At 38.4% G+C, this 21,812-nt stretch overlaps 1 protein-coding gene across 1 annotated transcript in view; it reads right to left on the reverse strand.

Annotated features, from left to right (window-relative positions):
* The window catches only part of rspo2 (R-spondin 2), a 61,845-nt gene that overhangs the window by 29,737 nt on the left and 10,296 nt on the right, over positions 1-21,812 (reverse strand). The window contains exon 2 of the mRNA XM_072394784.1: positions 2,166-2,354. Coding sequence (XP_072250885.1) covers positions 2,166-2,354 — 189 coding nt within the window. The remainder of the gene's footprint in view (positions 1-2,165; positions 2,355-21,812) is intronic.

Consider the following 21,812-nt stretch of genomic DNA (forward strand, 5'->3'; position numbering starts at 1 on the left):
GGGGTATCTGGTCGATACCAGAAGGTTGCTAAAAGACACTGGTGTAAAACTCAATAAGACATTAACTTTCTGCAAACCAGCAGTGATCTAGTTTGCACAAATATAGTACAGTAGGTTATGCCCGATTGTTAATCCTTGATTGGTCTTGGTAAGTGTTGGAAAGTCTCTCCAGTGCCAAAGACTCCAATGAATCAGATTTTGTGTCAGTTTTGTCTTTGTTGTATTAAGAAATCTGGAACACGGTACTTGTAAAATGCAGTTAATCTTCATAATCCACTAATAAGAACAAATGTATGCATTCTGCAGAAAGAGCAAACAATTTGGACGTATTTAAAAATCATCAACAACTGGCTTACCATTAGCATAAAGAAGTGCTGTCCCCACAGAAAAGCTGATGGGTTAAAAAGACCTCAAACTCTGTAACATAGTTCATGGCAGTATAACAGGCACATATTGCTGGACTTTTTTATGCATTATAAAATTTTAGCATTTCATTTTAAAACATGATAATAAACCTACAAAATCATAAAAAACGTATAATGATAGCATACAATATGACTGGGCGTGTTATCTGGTACTTACAATTTCTAGCTAATTTCTGAACAAAACCAGATTCCTGCACATAGGCTTGATGGTGGCTAATTTTCCATCATCAAGCTAATGACACATAATGTGTTCAGTGAATAAAGCCGTGGAAGATGGTATACGTTAATTGTCACACCTCCGGCTCTAAGTCCAAGCTGTCACTTGGCAGTTTTGGCACAGAACAGAGAAAAATTAATACAACCAAGTACCTGACTTCGAGTGAGCATGTGAAACATCAAATATTTTTTTGTGATTAATTACTTCAATTTAATTTGATATTTTATAACTGACTGAAAAATTATACACATTTAATCAACATGATCCCAATGAATTCTGCACTAGGCTGATGCAGAATCCCAACTTAACTGGGTAAAAAAGAAGATACCAGACATTGACCTTTTAGATTTTGGGGTACTGAATTTAAAATTTTCTATGAGAACAATCCAAAACTGGCAACTGTAGCTTTAACATGTTTTTCATTGTCATAATAAAGTGGAGCCAGCAGTATTTGCATTTGCAGAGACTGGTTAAGCAAACTGTATCGTGGTTCTTTTCTCTTCCTGCAGTAGTTACATGTTCATATTATTCAGCCTAAAGGTTCGGACACCCTCCTCTGGGTATTGACTTTTGTGCTTCTGTCAGGAGTTTGGCTCAGGGAACTAAAAAGCTTCAGGTTTCTCTCTGTTTTCATATGAAACACTCAGCCAACACCTCAGGCACTGTGTAAACCTATAAAGGCTCTCTCCGTCTCTCAGAGCATTTTCCATGTTCACATCAGGTTATGAGATCAGGGTGCCACATGAGGAGGAGAAAGATAGATTTCTTTAATTGTATTTGAGTGTTAGTCTTAAACGGAAATTGTTGAGAACATTTTGATTTGTCGTTGTTCTTGTTTGAAGTTTTTATTAATAGTAAACCCAAATTGAGATTGTGTCAGACCAAAAGTGTGGTCTCTCTCAAGTCTCTCAAGAGTCCAAAATCACTGCAGTCCATAAAATGTGTTACAAAGATTTAATTAAAATAAAATTAAAATCGACACCCTTCATTTATACACTACCAATTAAAAGCATAAATGCTGCTTATAATGAACTTGGTGCTGGACGATATGAACACTTCAGTTTTGGCTTGCTTTCTTTTCAAATGAAAAACATTGTTTCAACATTGTAGAAATTAAAAAAAGGCATGATTTATCTGTGTTGCTTATAATGTAACACTGGCGCATCTTGGTTCCATCACCTGGATTTCATGGCTTCAGACAACCTTGTGAGCACAGGATGTTTAGTAATTCAGGCAGGGAGTGTTAAAGGGAAAAAAAGAAAGAGAAGCAACGGGCTCATCCTTGCAGGAGTTCAACGTTAATTCCCGAGGGAAACAAGCATTCACCTATGTGAACAGACAAGCTGTTCAAATTGTGAGGTATGTGTGTTTCCTCTGGATAACTGACAATAAATCTTGGGCTGTGGGAAAAAGGGAAGTTGAAGCAGTGTGTCTGTGTGACTGGGATGGTGGGGGAAGAAAGTCTGAGTGATAAAGGTGGAGTGTGATGGAGTGTGGGTGAGTTAACCCAGGGAAGCTCTTACTGGAGCACATGTTGACTTCTGGGCTGCGCATGCCATAGTATCCGGCTGGACAGTCGTGAAGACACTCCCCGTACTGCCTCATCCTCTCCCTCCGCAGGAACAGGAAGAGTTTGGGTTGGCAATTTACACAGCCGTTATCCCTGGAGCACACAGAGCAGCCTTTACAGATGGGGTATGCTCCATAGCTAGCTGCAAGACAGAGAAAAAAAAGGTGATTCATTGTATGGAATCAAACAGAAAATGTGTAAAAGTGATGGTATCCTTCAATGGAAAAATATTCACTGGTCACACTCACAACTTTTAGCTTTGTTTATAAAATAATGTCTACATGCACCGCAATATTCAGATTAATTACTTTAATGTCAATAAGACATTATTCTTGCAGAGCAGATATTCCATTCATACTCCCAGTTACATGTTACAGAGCATTGTAGGATTAATGACTCATGCCCACATCCCGTTCACCTATACAGTTGCAATGTTTGCTCCCATTCGAAGTCTTAAGTTCATCCATAACTCCCAAACCACAGGGCATTGGCCTTTTTTCCCTCACCACAAAAGTGTGTGAAAAAGTGTCTTATCATAGCCTTTTTGTTCTGTACTAAACTCAGCCTGAGCCTGTGTTGCTGGATCTTGAGACGGTAACAAGCAACCCAGTCCATTAAAACAAGGCCAAAACAAGAGACAGTGTGTTTAAAATAAGTCTCAAATGATAAGGTGACCAGGCAACTCTGAAGTGTAAAGCATAGCTGTAAAACAGCAATGTGTGTTGCAAGATGCCATGAAATCTTTAGCAGGATTGAAGAGTGAAATTACGGTGTATGCATGTGTTGATGATGCAGCTTCACATAGCTTTGTTAGAGTATTACTTTTTTTTTTTTTTTTTAATATGGCCTTATTCAGGCTAAAGTAAACAAAAAAATGCTGTTTTCATGGCAAAGGCTGGGTTTCCATTTAGTATCGAAGCAAATCTAAAATGATCTTTTGAAAACCTGCAAAAAAAACCCATTGACTGGTTTGAAGCAAACAAATTAGGCTGTGTAGTGTTGCCAGAAAGCGGCGGTATAGTCTCTGTTGCTAGTGGTTGTAATTCAGCAGAAAAATAGTTGTCCTAAATGGAAACAAACCTCAGAGAGATAAAAAAAAAAGACAACTGCAGTGGACATTCATCAACAGGGAGGAATCTCCTCTTCAGGAGTTACTTTCATCTCTGGAAGATCACATAATATCTGCGAAAAACACCAGTCAGACACATGAGTTTAATGTTTGACCGCTTAGACCAGAAACAGCTGGGTGTCACGTAATTTCAGTCTTTACCAAGTCTGGCACAACTGGCAAAGTTGTTTCCATCCCATCCTTCTTTGAAATAAACAAGCAAACAAAAAAATGTTTTTCCATCAGTGGACATTTTCTTACATCTTCTAAATATGAATAAAAAAACATCCATAGAAATTCAGATATTCTCCCATTCAGAGTATGACCTTAATTGGGTTAATATGAGAGTATTACTGTGCATGTAAACATAGCCATTAAGTTCATAATGAGAAAGCAGTGTCAGACCATGATGTCCATAAAAGAAATCAATGATTCTCAAAAAGGTTGTAAGTTTCAATGTCCCTTATCAATCTTTAACTTAATTATCTGAATTGCCGTCAGTGCCCTCTTGTTCTTTAAGTTAACCTGCCGTTCATGCCATTGGTTTAAACATGAGGTCACTGCTGCTACAGACACATGGGAGACTGCATCTTCTATGGTTGTTCAGATGAATTTATCACTAAGTTCTTTTAGGTTTATGCTCCATTACTCATCTCTGGTTGACCCTAACCTTACCCGATGACAAGGACATGGAGAACTTGAGGCAACATTCAACTGTGGGAGGGCTGGCCAGAATAATACAACCCAAATTTAAGAACAAAACCATGATAGATATATCAGTAGGATATTCTTTATCCCATAGTAAATATGTCCAGCAGTACAATTTGTCATTCATGCAAACTCTGGTTCCCCTCTCAACATTAAAATGATGATTGGTTATAGATGTGAATATTTCATTAATTCTGGTCAGGGCTGGCTTCTTAAACGATTGTGTTGAGACAGCTGATGAAAGCCCCCACAACCGCAGTGGCTCTGGCCGAGGCTCGAGTTGCCTGTGGAAGACAAAGGAGCCAGTAAAAAGACAGTCCATTCCACAATAAGTGACTTTCACTGTAAACTCCTTAGCATCCCATTTACAGGAAAATGTCCTTGGGCGAATCCAAACGATAGACACTTGAGTTGATCCTTGCCAAGTTTTGAATATCACAAACAGGGAGCGAGTAACTGCCCTGCTCATTCTAAGGGACCTACCACAATACTAAACCCCTTGCAGCAAGCTAGACAATGCCTGAGAGAGTGAGTTGAGCATATCTGCATTACTGGCCATAGAACCTCATATTAGGTTTCTCTGAACACATTCACGAAGGCAAAAGTGAATGCTAAGTGGGCCTAGTGCAAGCATCAGTTTGCAATCAGGTGAAAATCAGTCAGTGGGTTTCAGAGCTTCCTCAGCCTCATCTTTTATTTTTTTTTCTCTTTTTGGAGTGCCTAGAGACAGTCTTTAGAGAAGTATGCCGGCTCAGCCAAACTGCATTCATCCTACTGAAGCCAGAGTGGATGGAAGTAAGATTAAGTGCTAATCAGAAGGTGTCTCTGATGGTCTTTAGGGATGAGGTTTACAGCGACACTCAATCAATCACAGCACCACCAGGATGTGCACTCCAAGTTGATTCATCACACAGTCGGGTGATGGTTCATCTCCAATCTGCACTCACTCAGTAATACATGAAAGAGGAATGGAAACCCCAAATTATAACTAGTTTTGGCTCCTCTGCTTCACAAATGGAAAATTGTGTCTCATGATCAACTGTCAATCCAGTGTGTATAACATTATTGTTTCTGATTTCAGTTTTGCTGATACATGTTTTGTCTCAATTTAATATAGCATCCTTAGAGTCAGCTACTGGTGTACAGGTGCTGTGGCGTAAAGCTCCTGCACTTGCATTAAAAGCTGCCATCAGGTTTCTCATATCTAATTCTTTCAACCCTTGAATTTTGTAAAATTAAAGTGCACCACAAGACTTAACCTAATTCCTAACCATATATTTCTGTATGATACGCAGTCTATATGTGTTTACAACAAACTGACAGTCACATTAACTTGGTCACATTTATTGCTGCTGCGCTCGCCAAACTTGAACACCACACTGAGAGAAAGTGAAAGCCAACTTGGGAAAAGAATACAACTGTGAGGCTGGAAAGCTTATTTCTCCAGCCCATTCTGAGTGGGTTTGATTCTGTTACTATTTACAATGTTCTAACAATCCCATAGCAAAACGTAGTATACTTGAAGTTAATTTTATTAAGTATGCTTGAGTATAAGTATAAGTATAGCAAGTATACTATGGACCATACACTTGTAGTATACTAGAAAGTAATTTAATACTTCTTCAGACTAAATTGGAACATTCATCCTCATGCTCATTCTGTATGTATACTAGACTGCAATCTAATTACAAAATGACAAGACAGAATGTTGAGAACAAGTTTGATACCATACAGTGTATTCACAAATACCTGCTTAAATCATTAAAGATGTGCATTTCAAAAACAAAGAGCCTCTATGAAATCAAATCCTTTTTTGCTGAGTCAACGACTTGACCTTATTCTGTACTTGGATCAAGATAAACTAAGTATTAGTACTTTGTAAAGTATAAGCATAAGTAATATAAAGTACAAGTATTATTATAAAGTACAAGCAAGCTTTAGTATTAAAGTATAAGTGTAAGTCTTAGTATTAATGTACTTAGTCTTAGACTTTTCCTTGTGCTTTTCAGTATAAGCCAAGTATACTTCGCTATACTTTTCTTAAGTATATAAAATATATAGTATATAAAAAGTAAACTTCAAGTATACTGCCTCAGTTTTAGTATAAAATAAGTATTCTTGTAGTACACTTGAATAAACGACTTTTTGCTAAGGAATACTGTCCTAACAAGAATGACAGAAAATACTTTATGGGCATGTGGTCATTAGATCACTGGTCGGTCAATCAACAGGGAAATTATAGTCATTGAAAAGCCTCACTTTTTGTTGTCAAACATTTGTTTTGGTGGTTGCTAATCTTTCAGTCCACGCTGATTGAGGACAACATAACCATACGACGTCTGAATGAAGCATATTCCACATCCTGGAATTATCCTATCACTGAGGAAAAAAAGAAGAGCAGGAATGGCTGCACACGGTAGAGAAAAACTCTTGCTGCTGATCATGGAAGATTAGCTTTTGTGTGTGTCTGTGGAAAGGTTTGGAGGTTCAGGCCACAGGTATGTCAGGAAAAAGACCACAATTCACAGTGTCTGGAGCTACGCGGTCCAACTCACATCCCACACTACCGGCATAATGTCTCGCGCACTTTACATCAATCTGTTGACTGCCACCAGCCATTCTTAAGGGGAAAAAAAAAAGAGAAAAAGAAAATCAAACAAAGAGGTGCAGAAGTCTTTTTATCGCTGTTGCATCTAAACCTAATTTGTCCAGAAAGCGGTACGGTCAGTGTGTTGTCCATTGTCGATGAGGCCTTTGTTTTGCATACTCTAACTCATCTAATCCAATGCATATGAATTCAAACTGTGTTTTGACCCACAATTGGCTTTTTTTAGGGCCCTATTGTTCCTGAAGGCATTATTATTATTACTGTTTGCAAAACTTGCTCCAAACCACGCCAATTTTGCAAGGGACGCCAGTCATGGGGAGAAACAGCACAATTTGGCGTTCTCAAACATTAGCGGCACAAAATGGCTCCGTAGTGCCACCTACAACATAGCAATAACGCCAAACAAATGGGGTCATTTTGTTGTATCCTGACAAAACTCGGTACACGCCTTCGTCATGCCCAGACGCACAAAAAAGCCTATGGACACCATGGTGCCAGGTCCACCGGAAGTCAGCCATTTTGAGTGGAACATGCGTTTTGTCGCCATTTTTGCCCGTTTCCACACCTCGCATATGATCGAACTCCTCCTACACAATGTTACAGGCTTCATACTTGGCCAGGTTATTCTTAAGCCACGGGGGATAAAAAAAACTTGCAAAGCTTTCTCAAACCTTAAAGGGTGTGGCCGTAGCGAAACCTCAAAGTTCGACGACTGGCCATTGCTCGCCATGAAAAACAAAGAAGTCTATAACTCCCACATACATTATCCAATCTACCCCAAACTTCATAGGTTGCACTTGGGCTCCACCCAGAATGTATACATATGCCCAAATTTACACATGCTTATAGCGCCACCTACTGGTGGCCAAATAAGTCACTTATAACTTCTCCATACATTGTCCGTTCTTCACCAAACTTCATGGGCTGCATTTGGGCTCCACCCAGAACGCATACATATGACCAAACTTACACAAGCTTATAGCGCCACCTGCTGGTGTCCATAAACGTCACTTTTTACGTCCGGCGGTACTACGTCTGACTGGGATTCTGACATCCTGCTCTACACTTGACGGACTGTGCTGTGCAGTGCTGTGCAGTGCTGTGCTGTGCTGTGCTGTGCTGTGCTGTGCTGTGCTGTGCTGTGCGGTGCTGTGCGGTGCGCATCGGACGGAGTCCAACGCCTACCCCGACGTGCGCAGGGGTGCGAGGGCCCGGTCAGTGCTGTTTGCAGCCCTAGTTTTTTCTTTCTTTTTTTTTTTTTACAGCAACAAATCATGAAATGTTTTCAGTCAAACACTTTGAAACCAAAGTGAGCCAGACATGTTGAAGCAATAGAAAGTATAGAAAAGTAGTCATTTTAAGATTAGGATACCCGGTTTAACATACATACGTACATACATACATACATACATACATACTTTTCAAGACAGGAGAAGAGCACACAGCATTAAAAGTGGCCCTGCTTGCTCTCTCTGTGTAGATAAACTCATGTCGTTTACAGTTTCAACCACAAAGTGCACATTACATGAAAGAAAACAAATCCACAGTTCCCACTTCTGAACGCTCCCTCTGAGCCTCAAGTATTGTATTTACAAAAAGCCAAAGTCCATATGGACATCACTGAGGAAGCCTACACAGAACGTCTTAACACAAAGACTTAATAAGTGCCTCAATGTGTCATGTCTACAAGGCAAAGCTGCTGCTTATGTGGAGGAACCACATGAAGGACCCCTCTCATATCCTCTTCCTCAGTAATTCAATGACAGCTTGACTGTGGTGATTCCAAATGAAGTGAAATAACACTTTGATAATTTGCATCTACAAAAGGACATTATGTATACCTTTAAAAGAATGAATTGGTATTTTGGAAACATGGAGGTGTAAATATGAAGCACCTGCCAGTTAAATTACTTTAACACGGGATGGTAGCTTGTCTACTTTAGCACAAAAGTAATAATAATAATAAAATAATAAATAAAATAATATAAAGCTACCAAATTTCTACTACTTTTATATAAATATGACTTGTTCACTGGAGAATTTTGGAGGCACTCACGGGGATATTTAGCTACAATTGGGTCAGGCTAACTTATGCTAGTGTACGTTAGCAGCAGCTAACTCTATTTCCATATTTATACTAAAGATGAAAGACTGCCAGCAAAGTCTTCATAAACATTTGAAAAGTTCATTTTAAAAAATCCAAAGCAAGTGATAGTTCTTTAACAAAATCCAAGATAAATCAGTTTTTCGTTGTCTCTGAAACTTCAGTTTTAAATTGTAAGGGATCAAATATTCTATCAATCCCCGAATGGAAAATAATTTTTCGCAGTATAAAAGCATCAAAATAATTATTAATCGTTAAAAAAGGGGGAGAAATGTCTATCTGAAGTAAGTCTTTTAGAAGTAACCTCTGACTGAAACTTTGATCATTGTGTTATGTTGATGATGTGTTGTACCGTACATCATGTTGACCAGCTTTTGCTAAATGTGTCTTTGCAAAATAAACTCCATCGGCTCAGAAGCCAGCCTTCTTTATTCAGTGTGTTTAGTTTGTTAGTCACTTGATCTGATGCTGCTGTCTCAACAGATGGCTGCAAAGTAGATTGCACGCTCCACCACAGGCGTACTGGGTCTTAAAAGATGTTCACTTGCTTACTGAGATGCACCAGGAACAGTGTCTCCCTAACTTTTATTATGTGGATTGTTAGGGCAACTGGTCTGTAGTCATTGAGAGTAGATATATGATAAATCTTTTAGGTACCAGAACAAGATAGAATTTCTTCCACAATACTGGTACTTTCTTCTGACTAAGGTTCTGTGCAGACCACCAGGACACTGCTGCTGACACCATCTGGACTTACAGCCTTGTTCTAAGCCAGTCTCTGCAAATGCTTTACCTGACTGCTGGGGACACAGGCGGGAGGGGGAGGCAGAGGTCTCAGTGTGACCTAATGTTGGTGAGACTGTATTAAAATCCCTTACTGAGAAGCAGGATGTAACTGGAGAGGTGTGATAGGGAGGCTGTGGGTCCAGGGAGAGTGTGAGGAAAATGACAGGCATTGTTCTGAACACTACAATACAGCCCGTCTTAGTCTATACAGTGGTACAGGGTACAGAGTGCTTGTTTTTCTATCACACACATTCAGGCAATATGGGGTTCAGTGTCTTGCCCAAGGACACTTCGACATGTGGTTGACAAGGTGAGAATCAGACCACCAACTTTCCAATTGGCAGACAACTGCTCTCTCTCTTCCAATACCTCTGCCTTTTCTTCTACCACTATTTTTTATGTCTCGGTGAGTAGAGAGGCATTGATATCTAACATATGCTCCTGTGGCCATGTCTTGACCAAACGCTTTTCCTGTCCTCAGGAGTTCTACATGGTTGGGCATTTTAATTGCTATTGATTTCACGTTCCCCATGTGGATTGACGGATGAGATGGTTTAAACCTTCTCCACCTCTTTCTCCATCCTACTCCTGTCCAACATCCACAACTTTTCCTCTTTAACTTATTGGGGATTTGTTTTTTTTGTCTTTTTTTCACATTAGTTTAGCATTTGGAAAACTAAATCAGCTGCTTCTGTTTGTAAACAACTCTTGTATTGGCATAATAACTCATCATAACAGGTAATAAAAAGTATGAGGAGAAATCTTTGAAGCAGCACAGCATCTAAACCAGCACAGAAAAAGCTTTCAACAATCAGTGTTTTTAGGATGGGGAAAAAAAGCTCAGTAGAAAAGCTCAACAAATATAAAACATACAAAGCATGATGGGAGATCCTGCAACTCCCTGCTATTATGGTGTGGGGCATTCTAGAACAACAATTTAGCATCTAACTAATATATATAAAAAAAAAAATTAACATGAAAAAAACACAAGATCTCTTCTTAATTAACCCACTTCAGACATTCGTTGATAAGATACTATGCTCCTCTGACAACTTATTCTTCTTCCATTTGAGCACAGAGTCTCAGTTAGAGGAAAGATGGTATGTTTAGATGATAGCAGCTTTTATTCTACGACAGTGTGTTATGCTAGGGAGCATTTAGGATTGGAGTGAGATCAAGCAGAAACCCAAACTGGCTCAGGTATGATATGGTGATTCTAAAGCATGCGTGACAGATTGCACTCTTAGATTTTAACATGCTTCACAAACACACAGGCTTCCATCCACAACCGGCAAATCTCCTGCCTTTTACTCACTGACCGTTACCCATGAAATCATTCACGGTGACCCATTCCAACTTTCTGCAACCCAAAACCCTAACAAGACAAATTGCACATAATTTCGTGTTTCTTTTAGAGTCCTGAACTTAACATTGAGAACAAGAAGACATTCTTGCATAGGGTGTTACTGATGTGGTTGGTTGGCCGACCTTAACAAAAAACACTTCAGAGACTTCGCTTCTGAAAATCATTTTCAGCCTTTTAAATTCAATTATAAAGCTAAGAAAAAATGCTAGTTACAAACCTTTTTCTGTTTTTTTTCTACAATTATACCCCAACAGCACTTCTACCATTAGTGTTTAAAAAAATACTCTTGACTCTTTTACCCATAGAAAACAAAAAAAAAAATCTGTCAAATTTTAAGCATAAAATGCAAAATACCAACTCATAGTTGTTTTTGAGAATAGTTGGATAATAAATTATATTTGGCACAGAGGCATAGAACAGGGAGTCATTGGGTAATTGTTTTGATTAGACTAGTCTATTTTGTCAGTTGTAATATTGACTCAGTACTAAATAAAAATTATACCAAGTATGTATCCATTAACTGCTATGAGGACTTAATGGGAGCAGCCTTGAACCAATTTCATAATTCACCAGCAATTTTCAAACTCAGCTAATGGAAGAAACAAGCTTATGATAAGATACAACTGTTCCTATTCTCACAGTTCTCTGTCACTCCCTAATTACCTCTGGTATTCAAATCTAATAACACAGACAATGAATGCAACCATCCAGCAGGCATGCTGTCCATTGTTTTAAAAAAAGGCAGAAAAGGGCTCTTACAGTATAGCCCATTGAATAAAGTTTTAAATAATCAAGTAAGACAAATAACCCTTTCTCCTCATTCACTGCGTCTATATTATCCATAATTATCATATGGTGAGGAGGCAGCCATGGAGAGGTTCAAGTTTTGGAGGTTAAGATGACTTGTGCTCTCATGTGGAAAGCATCACATTCAGCAACAGAATTATATGCTTTCCTTGTGGCACTGAGACATATATTGTTTATTGTCCAGCTCACTTGTTCCTCTTAAGTGATGGTGTAAGCTTACTCCTGCTCCACTTAAATGGAAAAAAGAGAAAGCTTGGGAGAGGGAAAGGGCAGATACAGGACAGCGCAATGCTGCACCAAAACAGCTGCTTTCTGGGTCTCTTCAAACCACCAAACGATCCAGGCTTACACTCTGTAGCTGTGACACTGTGAGCACTCTCCCCCCAGAGTTCACCAGCCGTTCTAAATTCTCTACAATGTTAAAGCTTGTACGTGGAAAATTACATTTGAGTGCCTACTTTTTAGGCCCTTGACTTTATTTGTCATAGATTTGAAAGTCTCACTTAGCTGAAAAAATGTGGAGAAAAAGCAGAAGATGTTAAGGAAAGGGGGACATCCGGGCTAAAGGCACATGTATGTTCAAATTTAGTATAAAATATGATGGACTAGCCTCAGACTGTTTTCCAGCTGGAAATTGTCAAATATTGGGATCTAGGTTTTTTCCTGCACTTTATGTTAACGGATCAAACAATAAGCACATGTTTATAATCAAGGGCAGTCCTGCTCCTTATAATGACTTTGGAGCATGAGACTGAGCAAACACATTTACTGTCAGACATATAAGCTCAGCCAAAGGCTTCCTGCGACAGACATCTACCAGTCCAGACTGGAAACACAGGGAATTGAACTATCACTTGAAAGGATGGTGATTAATGTAGTTTAGAATGGGTAAAACAGGCCGCCATGGTTCATTCAGGCTACTGGAAAACTGGAAAAGGGGGGGCTTTTTGTTGCACAATAAAACAATAAGTAATTTGGCATGACTCAGAAGGTTAAGCAATGGTCACATGCGGGTGAGAAAACTAGATTTGACTCATTAGTTGACCACAGAACATTTGTATGAGGCAAATTTCATGGAATCAGTTACTGACATTTTAGCAGTTTCACAGATTTTTGTATTTATTTACGAAGTTAAATTAGAAGTTTGAAAGCACTCTCACATCTGTAGAGGAAATGTTAGGTGCACTAACTTCCACTCCAGCTATTGCCTGGGAATTGCCACCAACTACCCAAATGATGCCAAAATGATCTTTTACATGTTTCTGTATTAATCATATAAAACTAAACAAGATATGATATGTTAAATGAGCTCTAATGGTGTGAGCTGTCCCTAATTAAAATTAGACATTTAAATGTTGTTTTTCCCTTTAAAAAAATCCTTAGCTTATGGTTCAACTTGACCACGTTAGCAAGCAACTAATAATATGTTGGTAATGTAATAATCAGAGTTAATGTATACGGTGACACTTCATGGTACAAATATGACACTTAAAAAAAAAGTAATGTCCTAACACAGACTTTCCTTTAGCATTACATACCTCACCCAAGTTTCAGGGATTGTTAAGGTAGTTTCACTTCCACTAATCTTCAATAAGACAGAGTATATAAAGTGAAAAATGTGCTCCACCAAATGGTTGGGCAGGATGTTATAGTGAAGAAAACTTTTGGTAAAAGTTGCCTGTTACTCTCTTAGCCGTCATATTAGAACGTTTATTTATTACAAAGAGTTCTGAAAGTCATTGTTCTGTCCACTGCTCTGGTCAGATAAAGACATTGACAGTTTACAGGGTTTATCTGGAAAAACACTCAGCATCTTTAACCTGTCCATCCACCTGAAGTCGGCCTGGCACGGCACACTTTCCATGTCTACAAGACCCCCGGTTAGTTCACTTTTATATCAATTCCTTTATGATGGATTATGACTTAATTCCCATGTCACGGGTCAAATCACACATCTGGAATCCCTGATGTAAAGGAGAGACCATGGAAATCCTGTTTGGAAATTCGTAATAAAAAGTTGACCCAGCTGACCTGATCTCATTGAGAAAGCTGCAGTGTTTTAATGCTTTCTGCCACACTGATGGACACTCATTAAACCCTTGATCCTTAACAGCCAAGTGACTGCAATGGAAAGCTCCATGATCATGAAAGAAGGAAAAAACAGAGACCTTGATGTGGCGGTCAAGTAAGCCTTTTAATTTTGTAATGAGGCTCCATAAAGTTTTTTATAGCTCAGTCGAGCTTTGAAAACAACAGAATCTGTGTTTGCAGTTCGTGTCAACATACTTTAAACAATGTACTCCAAACAATACGAACCTATAATAACGTTAAACTGTCATAAACCTAAAGATTTATGACAGTTTAATAAATATCAGTAGTGGAGGTTGTATTTATAGGTCCATTTTATTGTTGGTGGTATATTTTATATATTCACAGCACACCTTTCATGTGGTTTCAACAGAAAAAAAACTGTAAATTGTAGAAGCATCTCAAATTGAACAGGAACTTCTATTTGTGAGACAGCCATTATATATACTGAAAGGCTTAAAACTAAAACATGTCTCTCTTGTATTTTAGGGGATCTAACTGGAACTTCCTGCTGCTGAGTGGCACTGGTCACCACTCGACATCTGCCTTTTATTCTTGGTCGCACTACTCGCTTTATGGTTGGTCAGTGCAGGTGCAAAAGGTCTTATGGCACTTAAGTGTGGAATCACCACAGGAGTTTATCTATGACTCACAAGGATGGACTTTATCGCTCTCTACGGGCACCAGAAGATGAACATGTGGTTCATGTTTCTTGCCAGCTCTTCTTCACATCCATCTTAATTCACTGTTTCAGAGAAGACGCTGGATGTTCCTGTGAAATCCCCCTGAATTTTCAACCAGTTCTCTGCACTCACACGGAGCTCACAGTGTTACTAAATGCATGATCTAAGCTGTATATCCAACACAAAACTAGCAGGGTATTATAAATTACGCACTTTGACTTTGTAGATTTAGCTGATATGAAGAAAAAAAATGTTCTCAAGTAACAAAAGGGTGGAAATCGTACATTTGTATGATTTTTGAAAAAAGACCTGGATAGATCATGGCTGAAATTTGTGGCAAAACACACTGAACTTTTGCTGCATTACCGCATGGAGTATGATAAATCACGTTAGAGCTTTTATTCGTGAGAGTCTAAAGGTGGAGCACACCACATTTGGAAATGATTAGTTCAACTGTCTAAGAGGTGGTTCCAAGATTCCATAGGTTCCGCAACTTTTTGGTGATAATTAATATTATCGGAGAAATTCAGACTTCCAGTGAATTCTTAATGAAAGGCCATGGAAATAATGGAGCTTATCTGAATGAGGAGAAAGAAGTTTTCTACACTGACAAGGAATCAAAATGCAAGATTTACAGTAAATATTATAACAGGGAAAAAAAACATAAGATCAAGAGAAGTTCTTTTACACAAGAAAAAAGAAACACGAACTATAGGTGAAGTGCACAAAGTAAAGAGTCTGCTGCAAAAGAAAAAGAACCGAGCAGAAAGGGAGTATTTCAATATTTACACTCCTTCAAATTCACTCAAGCTGTGGGAGAAATGTGTTTTGCCGTCTGAAGGGAGGGAAGAAATAGCTAAGAGGAAAAAGGTGGAGTGGCTTCTATTAGCCCACATGTTGGTAATTTATCACACATAAACCTCACACCTAATTTTCACACCTGTAGCTCAACGTGCAGTGAGTCTAGTAATTCACTCACTCGCTCAGTCATGCACTTGCACAAACACGTGTGGGTTTTTTCCTTCGGGGCGGGAGGGGGCCTACGCCCCAGCTGAGGATCAGTCAAATCGGCGGGCATGCCTGGCATATTTGCACCCCATGAAGCATTGCTACATCTTTCCCACCCAAACCCGTGTTCACCCTGCCTCTCCATTTGTCATCACCTTGACTAAACCCATCTCTGCTTCCAGCTCACAAATATGAAAAACAAAAGAGTGGACGTGGATTTTTCCATACTTGCCTGGAAGCACAAACGTGTCTGGAGATCCAGATGGGGGAGCCTAATTTTGTGTTTTTTCTGGTAAATACAAACTTTAAGAGAACTTATAAGACATCGTTCTGGTACTCCTTATCGCTGTCTATGCAGCCAACAGAAAGAAAAGTGAAGAACAGAAAAAGCTGGATGGATCACTGAATTGTGAGCTGACGAAAAAAAGAAGTTTGCAAAAACAATAAAAATGCCATTTGCAAAAGGAATGAAGAGAGAAATGCAGGGAATGCTGAGCCAAAGACAAATACTTTTTGTTGTTGCTGTAGTCTGGGATGGTACACTATCCTCAATAGTTATTAGCAAGGTATTAGCACCCTTGAAATTCTTAAAGATTTAAGAAAGTTGCCGTAATTACTTACTCAGTCCTGCCGATAATGATGGATAAAGAATTCAGATTAGTGGAGGTGTTGGTTTTCAGACTCTAGAGCTCACCCAGACCTCACAATTATCGTTAAGGATTTTCTTTAAAGAATAGACATACATCTCATATCCCAATTGTTCAAGATCTTATATCTTATTTTATAGAAAATACTTTTGTAAGTCATTACAAACACAAGTTTGTGCTTTCTGTGTCACATCAACTGCTAAGTTTTCACTTGGTTCGGGTGGAATTTGTGCCAAATATCCACTGAATCAACTTAAAATATTTGGCCGAATGTGTTATAGTAATCAAATTAATAACAATATATAATTTCTGAACGGAACTACAAATCTATCCCTCTCAATTTGAAATCTCATTTAGATTTCACTTTCATTAAACCAAATTTACTTCTGTGTCGTACTAATCTAGTCGATATAATCCTCACATATCTGTAATTACCATGGTTCTCATGGGTGTTCCTGTCTTTTCTTGCTATTCATTACAAAAACTTGTACAAGCCTAGATAGTAGCATAACCATCATAATCATTGTTCTCATAGTGTGCTTGACTGTTTGAATGTAGATGTAATAATAATTTGCTTACTTTACAATGAATTATATGAACCGGGGTACAGATACCTGAAGTTATCATCATGTCCACAGAATACAGCAAATGGAGATAATAATGGAGATAATAATGTGTTTGCAAGAGGTGGGGGGATGGAGAAGAACAAAAGAGGAAAATCTCACCAATCAGGAATTCAGGGGTTGGTGCCTTTGTGATCACAAACATATGGCCCCTTGACATTAATCTAAACATCATTATCATCCAACACAACTCTCCTGTCATCTTTGAACTGATATGAACAGTGATTGTGTTTTAGGGTACTTAAAAATCAGTTTGTTCAACTTTTTTGAAAATTAACTCGGTTTATCAGTGATTATAGGGTCTTGTACTATTTACCTGTACATTTATATGTCATTTAAAGATGACTAGTTTGAAATTACCCTGCAATGTTGGTATATTGCTAACTACATAATCCACAAGCTCTCAAGATTCTTTTCATTGCCTTTCAAGGCAATAATTCCATGAAATTAATGTTTTAAATATGTCTTATTTACATGCTCAAGCAAGGCTTGATTATTGATTTTGATCCATTATATTCACCAAGGAACAGAGTCTCTTAATTCCGGATTGGTGCCATTTTTATCTTTTAATCTTTATTTTTTATTTATTCATTTGTTCTGAAAATGATCACTTCACTTTAAGGGTTTTGTACAAGAAAAAAATAAGTAAGTTGCTATGGAATAGCTTTCAGATAAAGAAAAAAGCTATATCAGTAAAGTATACTTTAAAAGTACAAATGGTGTAATTATGTATTATGATCTTATTACTGGTACATAAATGTATTGTAAGTGAATAGTCTTAGAACTAAATCTAACTGTTGAAAACAATGGAATATACTGTAGTCGAAGACTGTGTTTCACATTTGAGACATTTGAGACAGCTACTTGCAACAGTTTTTCATGATTTTACAGTGCGGAAAAAATATGGATTGTTCTGATTAAGCATAAGTATTTAGTAACTGGCAGGAACAAAAGGATGCAACCTAAGCATAGTTAGATTTCTCTGAATTAGATAAAGAGAAGCTTGTGGGCTTTTAAAGTGAAGACAAAACATAAAGTAGAAGAAAACATGAATTTGATGGCATCCTTTTCTTTTTTTGTTTTTAATTAACTTTTCTCACCTGATATCCATCAACCTGAACATTTGTTACCAAGTTCTGCCTCATTAACCCTTTAACATGCAAACAAAACCTTACACCCCTTACTGACCCACTGAGACCAAAAGGGAGATCTGTGGTGATCACCAGGGTCAAAAGTGGAGCACACCACAGGGGACAGACCTCTCACTTTCAATTCGGGTGCTTGAAATTAAAGAAAGAAAAAACATTCTGAAACATCAAAGCCTTACTCTCTGAAAAAAAACGGCTGGATCCAATATTGACACAAGCTCATTAATGAGAAAAATAAAACACCTTTGCTTGTTTCTTTGCCTAACTGAAAGTCTGTTTCCCAGTGGAGATTTTTTAACACCATCATTTGATCATTTAAATGTTTTTGTAGGCTGCCGCCAGCCTTTACATAGCAATGCTGTCTTTAAATGTGCTAAAGTTTTGGGTCATAACTTAAGTGCAGGCCCACAGAAACGAGAAAAGTTCTTCTGAGGTATTTCTGCAAGCCTATGATAAACAGTTTGTTGAGACGTGGTGGTATCCAGCTTCCTTCTGCTGGAGCAGGTGCCTGGGTTACATCTGGCATCGTGCTCTCACAACACAGAGCTGCACGTCAATGGCTGGCACTGCCCCAACTTTTTAAGAGGAGAACGGTTGTAAAATATAAAGTGTAAGTATATTTTAGGCTGACATGACGTGGAATAAGTAAAAGAAAAAGTGCAACTACATTTCCTGTAGTCACGAACCACAGCATGAAAATATGAAGCATATATAAGTAACCATACATATAGAAAAGAGGCTTCCAAAGTCCTCCAGATGGGACTGGAAGAATGACCAGATTTCTGTGAATTATTTTTTCTTTTTTTTATTTGACAATTCCTGCAGCACCTGCTCCAATTAAATTAAGTCTGCTGACCCGACCGATAAACAGTCCAGCGAGTCTAATAGGAATATGACAGATAATATGAAATATGACCGATCTATCCATTGTACTGAGTCAGAGTCATTGATTTGTTTCATGGATCCGGGCAACTTCTTTATTGATAACTTGGGTGGGCTGGCTTTTGGATGTCCCTGAAAAGTGAGCTACCGATGAAGGTGTTAGATGTTACAATAAAACTTGCAGTTTGCATCCAAAACATCTGGGTGGCATTAGGTCCACAAGAGTATCATTATAATGGAGGCAATGGAGTCAGATGCATGGAGCCATATCTGTCTTGTACATACACGCCACAGAGTTTGCCGCTACGAATGAGCATCAAATTGGGTTGCCATGCCTTGGATGCTGTTACAACAATGATCCAAGGTGCTGGATGTGCCAATAACTCAACAATAGGAGGTGTTTCTTCTTGCCTTGTTAGAAAAAAGAAGTCCTAAAAGAACAATCTGGCCTTACAAAAAAAAAAAACACTGATATTTTGTCAGCTCTTTAAAAATATATTGCTTTGGGTGCTTATAAGCATGCATAAACCCATGCTCATTGCTGATGCTAACCAGCCACATACTGTCAGTTACACTTCACTAGCGTTCATTACAGCACTAAGGCAGTGCCATCTCTAAAGCCATTAGCTAGTAAACATGTAAACTACATGTGACCTCTGTCTACAGATACCTATTACTTATGAATCTTGCTGGTGACAGCTGTTTACACAGCTAAGGCCGCTGTGAGACCTGGCGCGAGTCCAAATAAAATAATATCCAGTTAAGGAGAAGTCAGCCAAGTTGTAACACAAGAGTGTAACCAGAGGAGAAAAAAGAGCGGAATCTGAGAAATGTTAATGGAGTTCTTTGTCTTTATACTTTTCTGCCTTGCATTTGTCTTTGCCACAGTCTTGTTTCATTACCCTAAACAAGATTAGTGAGAAATGCTAATGGAGAAAAAAAAAGTTTCTCCCACAATTTACTCTCTCTTCTTCCCAAACGTGTGTGGGGAACTCCGAAGAGTGTGTGTCGTGCAGGCAGAAGAAATTTAAAAAAATATACACGGGTTTTTGTGAGCGTAGACAACAACAAGTAAAAAGACCACAACCACAGTACATTAAAACAATCCAATGACCTAAAGTGAACAGAGCCCAGAGTGCATCAATGGCGAAACTTCTTGCTATAAAAGAGAAAACTGTGTTTCACTCAGTATGCAGATTTTAATTGTTTCAAACGTGAAACTGGAAGGACACTTTTAGCGTGCAGTCCTCCACCAAAGTCAATTATCTATCTTGCCGCTTTAAAGAGAGTGACCTGTACCCACACAAAAATTTAAGGGTTTCTTTCTTTGCAAAAGCTCCTGATGCACTGAGGCTGTCGTAAAATTCAACTATGTAGTTTTATGTGAAATCTTGCTGATGGACAAACAAAAAGGCAAAGACTAGAGCCACTTCCACACATGAACACCAGAGATGTTTGGCAGAATGTCCAGACCATACATTCCACTTTTTCTGCTTAAATGCTGTTCACACAAGCATTTCACAGCAGGAGATTTTTTTTTTGCAGGAGAAGCACTCTCACAGCAGGAGATGCCAGGGAGAGGTTGCAGACGATTGTCTGCATAGAGCACAGATAAGGCAAAATGTTAGGCAAAAAAGTAAACACTGGAAATATTTACAACATGTTGAAAACAGCAAGAGAGGCTCCCTGATGACCATTGCTGACAAAAGTAGAAAACCGGTCAGCAGAAGGTAAAATGAAACAAAAAGTCTCACCAGCAGACATGCTCACTCATCTTGTCTAATAAGGAAAATTTGCTGCCACGTTCACATGTCTCTCACCCGCTGACGTTCTTGAGATTTTCACAAGACGAAGTAGAAAGTCCAAAGCAAATGTTGCAAACAATCACATTTTCACCCTTCAAGACTTCAGTGCATGTGTGGAAATAGCTTAACGTTTTAATATTTAGCAATTAAGATATTTGTTTGGGAATGGTAGTTTATTCATGTATTCATTCATTTTTTAATAAAGTGAAAAAATATACTGAAACAGCCTGGACACTTGGCATCCATTTCACTCAAAGCAGTAAGCATCATGCTTCAGCGTGCCTCAAAGTTGCAAATCAGGCAACTTTACCTCTGGATTTACAGATATTTCAAAACCTCTAAATAAGCTGTTTATTAAAAGCAAAATAAATTTGAATTCAGGAAAGTGTTAAAAACCGCTGTAATGCATTAGCACCAAATCTTCAGCTGAGCCAGTAAACTTTAACCCAGGAAGAAAGTTAGGGTAACCAATCATACCTGAGAGTCACAACTATCATGGTAATGAAGAGACTATCCAACACTTCAAAATCGTACATACCATAGGTACTCAGCTAGGTTCTGCTGAGGGAAAGCACTCAACTGAAAGCATCATTTTAAAGGACCTACGGATCCTTTGATGACATTTGATTAATTGAATTAGATTCTAATTGGTTCCAAATGAATGAGACTCTAAGATTTATTTGATTTTTTTGTAAACCCATGCTGTAAACTGACACTTTACCAATGCCAAAATAAGCTAAACTTAGATCAATTTAGCTGAACATGCTATAACATTAGCATAGCATTAGCAACTAAAAGGCCATATTTTTCCCTGCAGTGAATGAAAACCAGAGTTTAAAAGTCAATGAAATTCTAAACCTGTATTTTCACTGTGCCAGAGACATAAAGGTCATTGCTAATGCTGCTCTCTATCAGCTGTTTGTGTAAATTAGCAACCATGTGCCAGCTTGTCCCCCGCATTAACTTCCTGAGTTAATAATGTCGTTGTTACAGCTTGTTGTGCTGCCCTTAAGTGGCACAAAAATCAGTTAATATTAAATAAAGATTTATGACAGAAAGCTTTGTCATCTGGGAGTCTGGGGGACAGCTCAAGACAAAGAGGACATGGACAAAGCTGGTTGTGAGTGTTGAAGTAAAGTTCGGGGGAGTCACACAAGCAACAGCAGAACAATTCAGTGAGAGAAAAATAAACTAGAAAGCTATATATAATTCATGTTCTCAAACATTGA

The sequence above is a fragment of the Leuresthes tenuis genome, unplaced genomic scaffold, assembly GCF_036924035.1.
Source record: "Leuresthes tenuis unplaced genomic scaffold, fLeuTen1.0.hap1 SCAF_10, whole genome shotgun sequence".
NCBI lineage: Eukaryota > Metazoa > Chordata > Actinopteri > Atheriniformes > Atherinopsidae > Leuresthes > Leuresthes tenuis.